Source organism: Pogonomyrmex barbatus, unplaced genomic scaffold, assembly GCF_055798465.1.
Source record: "Pogonomyrmex barbatus isolate J1 unplaced genomic scaffold, ASM5579846v1 scaffold11, whole genome shotgun sequence".
Lineage (NCBI taxonomy): Eukaryota > Metazoa > Arthropoda > Insecta > Hymenoptera > Formicidae > Pogonomyrmex > Pogonomyrmex barbatus.
In genome coordinates this window covers 100843-108673 of record NW_028297107.1, presented here as the reverse complement: position 1 = coordinate 108673, position 7831 = coordinate 100843, and the positions used below count along the sequence as shown (strand labels likewise).

The following is a 7831-nucleotide window of genomic DNA, read 5'->3' as shown; positions in this document are numbered from 1 at the left end:
TTTGTCATTTCAGTCACAACTAATAAAATGAATTACATTATGTCAAGAATGCTTTCATGAATCACTTCGTTTCACTAACAAGAATTTTTTGCGTGTAATATGTGGACAATCGACGTAAATTAAGAGCTAACAATCAGGCAGCATGATACCATATTTCGACCTAGAACAGAAAAAATAAAAAGTAATTTAATATTAATATAATAATTATATTAAAAAATATTTATCTTTTTAATATTCCTCAAGCAACAATGTTTTATAAATTACAAGATTTTAAAAGAATTGTGGAAAAAGAGGGAAAAAGAATTAAAAAGGAGAAAGGATGAAAGGATTGAGGAGACTGAGAGGAAGGAGAAATAAAATACGAAATAGATAGTAAATAAATAGCAGGAGTATATAAGTGATAAATCAAAGAAATTACGGAGTGTAATCAACTAACAGGGTATATGAATTATAAAATTAGTAGATAATTAGGTATAAGTAGATTTATGTATATATTATATGTAAATTATATAAATTCTATAGATAAGACAGCATGTATGTATAAATGTGAAAGATATGATGGCTGAAAACGGTTTTTTAAGTGTTTTTAAAAAGTGTAAATCAAGTCCTCTTCTTGGCTTTTTGCAGCTGAAGTAAATAAAATATTCTATTCTACTTTTTAAATTAACAAATCTTTATCATTTGTATAATTTTGATTTTAGATTTTGCTGGAACAAAACTTCAACAGTAAACTCAAATAGTATTTATGATATGATTATGATTTTATATTAGAAATAAAAAAATATAAATATAGGTATTTAATTAACAATTTAATTAATAAATTTTGTCAAAGAAAAATCAACTTCAATTGCTCAGAGAATTTATTTACTAATTAATGTTGCACATCTTATTATAAGGAGATTAAATTCAAGAATACAAGTGTTAGCATTCTATAATAATTGTGTATGTTAGCATTCCATAATAACCTTTGTTGCTAATTATGTGCTTATTTACTTACGTGTCTTTGAAACGTAACAATTAATAGGCGCTTATCCTGCTTGACCGAGTAATATCTGTATTATTTATTTTCTGTTTGAACATTTTGATTTTTATATTTACATTTAATTTGTTAATTATTATTTTATTAATTATATTTCAAAAGTCGCAAAATGGCAAAGGACTTTTCATTATAACTTTATGCTTTATTTGCCCACCAAGAAATTACTAATTTTATGTGATACTCTATATATTTTATATATATCTCTATAAAAAAATGAAAATAATATTCTTACCAGCTCAGGGGCGGGTTCGCGTCATAGATGTATTAGTGGCAGGAACTGGGTTGTTGGAGGTAGCTGCAAGAGCATTACGTTCGAGAGTGTTACGTCGTTCTATCTCCAATTCAGCCAGTTTCTTCCACATCTCGTCTCTTTCTTTTTCCTTCCTTTTCTCTCTATAATTTAGACACACATATGTAAAGGAAGAATGTAAATAATTTTTTTTATGTATATACAATTTTAGATAGATTTCACTAGATTTTTAATGTAGTATTAAGGCTCGGTTCTTTCGCGGCGCGACATGGGTTGTATGACGTCAGAGGAGAGAAATGACATGTAAAAACTTTCCTGCGTATAGCTTTGTATAGCTTTATTTTGTACTTTTCCCTTAAAAAGATGATATTTTTATATTCTTAAAACTTATAAAAAATATCAGAAAGTAAAATATCTGTCCAATAAATTTATGTAAAAGTGTAAAATAATTCTTGAAGTAATGATATACTGCTTAGCTATCAGAAATCATCAGATCACTCGATTTAGTTGTTTCTGATAGCTAAACAGTGACTATTATTTCAAGAATTACAATACAATGAATTTTACAGATTAGCAAAAAATGTTACAATTTTACAAATTTTACAAAAATATAAAAAATTTCAAAATTTTACTTTTGCCTTTCTGACTTATAGTTGGCAGTAAGTTCATCAAAGAGCTTGCTGTTCATTTCCATAAATGTTTTTAAAACATTATAAACAAGAGCTACAATCGTCTGGTTCCAATGTTCCTTGCTAATTCTGTACAACGCTGGGAACATAATTGTCATTATTACTTGGTTGTTTTCTTCAATTAAAGACATTATATATTCATTATTCCAAAAGTATAATGCTCTCTCCGCGACCTGAAATAAAAATTCCATTATCTCATGATTCCAATCAATTTCTTAGAATTAATAGTAAAGGTGTTAGAATTAGTGCAAAATATATTATATAAATTACCTGAAAGTGTGGTGAAGATACGCAACGTGCGACTTGCCTGAATAAAGGTTCTTGTATTTTAACAAATTGGCTAGGTTCTATAACATCCAATATTTCCTCTATTTCACCGAGGAACATCACCTCCTTCTGGCTGCACGTTTTAGGCCAGAACTTAAGGAGGCCTCGTACAACTGGTTCTGTTAAAGTTGCATCCTTTTCCAAAAATTGCACCACACAATAAGCTAACTGCGCGTGATATAGTGATAAACATTTTACTTTATGTAATGGTAACAGCACCTAAAGAAATCAACACAAAAACGCTTACTTAATATTTTTTTCATTTTTCTTTTTTTTATTTCAGACTTTAAATTCCTTCCTAAAATATTAAATATTTTTAAGTATTTTTAATTTTTATGTTTTATAATATTAACGATGTATAAAATAAATTAAATAAAGGTCTGAATATGTATTTTTCAATATTTTCGAAAAATTTTCAAAATTATTAAAAAATATATATCTTACAAATATAAATTACGCTAAGAGCTATATTTGATTTCAATTTTGCTTTTTTCAAAATTAAATCAAACTTAAGTGAATTGTAAATTCGTAAATTATAAGTTATAATTTTAAAAATTAAGTAGGAGAACATAATATGTAAGAAATAAAACAAATTATTTCAAAACGCACACAAAATTTGAATTAAATTTAGATATATTTCAACTTTTAATAGAATATGTTATAATCGTACCTTAACTAAAAATTGCTTATGCTCAACTTTTAAAGGAAGTGCAAATCCATTAATAATGCTACCCAAAATTTCAAGAAGTTCGCCAACTCCGTTAAAATGTTCCGTTTCATAAACAAATCTAAAAATTATAATGAGATTATGTTACATAATTATCAGGATATAAATTTAAAATAAATTGATATTATTAATAAATGATTTAATATAGAAATGGAAAAATAACATTTGTACATTCAAAAAGATACCTCAAAAAAATGTTGTTTATTTGTTTGCGTATAAAGGCTCTAAGACCCAGAAATTTGCCATAAATACGATGCAAAACAGTTTTCAAGAAATCTCTTTCCCTCGGGTCTTCCGAATCAAATAAGTCCAATAACTATAACGTATAATTACAATAATTTATACTAAATATTTATATTCAATAATTTAATTATAAAAAATACATACATAAAAAATACATATTAGAGAGATTAAAAAATGACAATGTAATACGACGTTCTCTACCTGTAACACGAATTTTTGGTCAATAACTTTTTTTCCAATAGCAGGTTGAAAATCTGAAGATTCGAGAAAACGGAGGAAGACTTCATAAACCAACTGAAGATGAGGCCAACTTGCCTCCAAAGTCGGATCATCCTCTTCTGGATCAAAATCTGGATTTTCACTAGGTGGCAATGTACGGAATAAATTTGCAGAAACCTTTAACACCAAACACAAAAAAATTTTAAATAATTTAAAACTACATTAACATAACATAACATTAAATAAATTCATGAATTCTATTTATTATATTCATTATGAAATACATATATAATTAAATACATATTTAATTCCAATAATAATTTAATAATTGTAGCAAGTACTGTAGTAAATATGATACATTTTTACATCTTATTTATTGCATTTATAGACACATTAAACATAAGTCAATAAATTAGTATATTAAATCTAAAGTATTTTTATCTTTTTTAAAAAGAATAATTTTTGTCTGAATAATGTTCTAATAATGTACTGAGCAAGCAAGAACTATAATTCGAAGAATATACGAAAATTTCGAGAATTATTAACAAGAATAAATGAGAATGAAATTTTATGCTGCAGTTTGGTAATTTTCTTGCACTTTGTAGTAATTTTTATATTAATTACCATCTTGATAGTTTCCGGATAAATGGGCTCGGTAAGGACACCTCTCCCTGCTGTAATATATTCCACCAATTCATTGAGCGTACTCCGCTTAATTTCCTTGCCTTTGAGATCAGCCATTGGATCCATGAAATCGAATGCTACGCAACATTGGCGCAGCTTTTTGATAAATAATTCTTCTTGTTCTGCAGCGTTAACATCTGTAAAAAACAAATAATATTAATTTAAATTTCAAAAATCCGGATAATTTTTTATTGAGAGTAAGAAACTAATTTTCAGAATTAGACAGATCTCAATATATCCTTATTTATAATTCTTTCATTATAAATAATTCATTATTCATTATATATGTAAAATGATATGTATCAAAAAGCAAAGTGCTCGATAATTGCTATTTTTAACTCTTCATTGCGTGAACAAGAGCCCAATAAAATGTTATCATTTCCTTTACTTCTGTAAATGTATAAGCAAACAATTTAATTGAGTCGATAGAAACTAGAATCACATAAATCACACGAGTCACGAGAGACCAGAATGATCAAATGCAACCTTCAATTGTAAACTTTTTCGTTGTCTCTATCATTTCAATTCAGCTCGGATATTCACTTGAAATTAAATAAGATAAAATTTTGTTATTCCCTATATAACTAAAATTCATCATTCATGAAAAAAGGAAAACTTTGTAGCAAAAATATTTTTGTCTTTGCCAACTTTTTGCTAAAGAGGAACTAATCGAAATTGATTAAAAAATTCGCTATTTTTAAGGATAGGAAGAATTCGCTTAAATTCCAATTAATTTAATCAATGATTAATTTATTAAACGGTCACTAGACAATTTTGCTAATATAAATAAAACTAATAAAAATTTGTTATTTAACAAAAACTTGCTTACAATACGAAAAAGATTAAATTAAAAACGATGAAATTACACAATTACAAATTTTGCTTAAGCGAGTTTGCTGATTGAATCAATTGAAACTTAACCAGATTTGCCTTTACATCGTATATTTTAAAAAATCAATTTTTTGATGAGTGAGCGACTATATATCGGTAATCGGTATATCTATGTGAAATTAATCAATTATTAACCTTTTCGATATTCTGCGGAAAACTAAATTTAATCGGAAGCACATTTTCTATTATTTAACTTGTCCTATCCGATAAGAAGATAAAACAAATTCATACGTTTTATACACTCATAATAATTTGTTATTTATATAAATTTCATTAGGTACCTCTTATCTAATTGTAAGTTATCACGTTCCTCCGTTTGAAAACATAATGAAAAAACTTTGGAGGGAAAGAGGTTATATTTCACGATACGCCGTGAAGATAGGTTATACGCAATGTTTGTCGTTATCTATATAAAATTATCTTTTATAGATAATGATCTAAATGAAGAAATGGCTTTCGTACCTTTATCTAGATGATTACGACATATTATCTTCATCTTTATCTTGCTAGATAAAATAACTGTTTTCTTTTGCAAATTATTTAAGTTACGTAATTTGAAATAGATCAAATGCATACTTTAGATAAAAATGAACGAGTTTGCGAGTCATATAACAGACATTAATTGATGCCAGGTAAGTAATTACGAAATTTTTATATAAGTATGAATCCCACCAAGTTTTAGATTTAGCTTGTATCAAATATTTTTCAACGAACAAATTATTTAAAAGAGTAATCGCACTGGCATATGATCAAATGATATAAATCATTTGTTGTATCTTATGTCTCGTTTAAAATTAATTATATAAATGATGTATAATTTTATCTTTCATCTAGATAAATGCAAATTTAAATCATCTTTATCTTATATAAGATAAGTTTAAAGATAAATTTAAATTTATCTTATCTTCATCTAGTTGATTTTAAAATCATTTAATACGCAAATCATCTAAGCGCACTGATTATACATACATGTTTGTCGGTCACAAGCAGCCAGCTTCACAAGTGCTCAGGATTAGAATTGAGTTCTTTTTTCTATTGCATGTCGATTAACGCTTATCATACTCGACTGATAATCATATATCGTAACCGATATTGAATACTTCTAGCTTGTATAACACCTCTCTCTTCCTCAAATTATGAATTAACAAAATGCACAAACTTAAGCATAAATAAGAAAATATTTATTCGAGGAAGAATGGAAATATCTTGCACTTGTAATAATTTGTATACACACACGATATTTTGTTATGCGGGATATTTCAACTACTCAAAATACAAAAGATGCAAAAATGAAATGGGTAGGAGCAATTATCTTCATATGAACGAACTCATTCAAATCTGGTATGTATATGAAGCTGATGTCTCATGTCTTGTGGAAACTCAAAAATTTGTGAGAGTTTTGGCGTTTTCCGTTTTAGTTCTAGAGTTTCCTGATAAATGAAGTAAATAGAAATGAAGTAAATAGAATTTCGGACACTAGCAATATACGATTTCTAAATAATATAAATACATGCTAAATAATGTAAATACATATACGCGATATTTATCTAAAAATCATACACGATCGCTCGAGTGCCCAGAAAATGTGTTTTTAAAATATGTTTTAGTATGTTGAGAATTACACGAAAAGTATATTTATTAAATCAGAACTCCGAGATTCCAAATGGCGTCTCATACTTTTCTGTCTAAATACGTGACGCTTGCTCGGTATTTATTTAAAAATCGTACATTATGGCCAGTTGCTCCAAACTCTTTAGAAAATGCTTTAATATACTCGGAATACGATTTAAATGTATCTGTTAAATCGGACCTCCGAGTTACTGGTCTGTGTTTCAGCTCGGTCTATTATTACATTGATAATTCTTCTTGATTTATATTTAAATAATTTTTTTGCTTTTATTTGCAGAACTCTTTATAGAACTCTTATAGAAACGTAAATCTTCCGAAATCTTGTATTGGTGGACGTCGGAATTCGTTTAGGACAGAATGAGACACGGGGTGAATCTGGTGTCTCACTTTGTCCGAATCAATTTTTCGCTTTAATGAGCAGAACTATTTGCTTAATCTGTCAGGAACTCTAAAATTATTAAAACGAAAGCGAGTTTTCACAAAATAAGATACCAGCTTCACACACACACACACACACACACACACACACACACACACACACACACACACACACACACACACACACACACACACATACACACACACACGCGCGCGCGCGCGCGCGCGCAAATCTGATTAATTAAATTTTATCTACCTATCAAAGCATAAGTTAAGGAATTTCTGTCGTAATAAAACGAGATTTTTTAATAACTTGTAAAGCCATCAGAATCTGTTATATCAGAAAAGATATCCCGCAATATGATAAATCGCAAGTAAAGGGCTTAACACAAATACAGGACATCCTGTATACAGTCAAAGCGTAACACACATCAGCTAATCAGTTTTTCCCATGTGCTTCACTTTGCTCCGGGGATAATAGCGTGGTTGCAACGTCCCGTGGCAATTTCGCTCTTCATAATGGCACATGGCATGGCCTCAATGACTTTATCAAATTATGCCAAACTCTCTCTCTCTCTCTCTCTCTCTCTCTCTCTCTCTCTCTCTCTCTCTCTCTCTCTCCCTCCCTCCCTCCCTCCTTTCTCCCTACTTCCTCCCTTTTCGTAACAGGTTGCTATCCTATGTGAAGTATCGTAGGTAAATCGAAGCATAAAACGGCCATCCTAGAGAAAAATTGGTAATAATCTCCGCGTTAT

At 28.6% G+C, this 7831-nt stretch overlaps 1 protein-coding gene across 4 annotated transcripts in view; it reads right to left on the bottom strand.

Moving 5' to 3' along the window:
* Positions 1-7831, bottom strand: part of wdb (serine/threonine-protein phosphatase regulatory subunit widerborst) — a 29672-nt gene that overhangs the window by 4753 nt on the left and 17088 nt on the right. For 3 of the 4 annotated variants that reach the window (XM_089070830.1, XM_089070829.1, XM_011641926.2), the window contains 8 exons: positions 4119-4315; positions 3477-3671; positions 3218-3348; positions 2976-3093; positions 2249-2524; positions 1922-2151; positions 1272-1432; positions 1-160 (listed from right to left, as the gene is read on the bottom strand). The exon at positions 1-160 is cut by the window's left edge and continues 4753 nt beyond it. In XM_089070830.1, coding sequence (XP_088926956.1) covers positions 1276-1432; positions 1922-2151; positions 2249-2524; positions 2976-3093; positions 3218-3348; positions 3477-3671; positions 4119-4315 — 1304 coding nt within the window. In that variant the 3' untranslated portion in view covers positions 1-160; positions 1272-1275. The remainder of the gene's footprint in view (positions 161-1271; positions 1433-1921; positions 2152-2248; positions 2525-2975; positions 3094-3217; positions 3349-3476; positions 3672-4118; positions 4316-7831) is intronic. The other variant, XM_089070831.1, reaches the window with a different exon arrangement.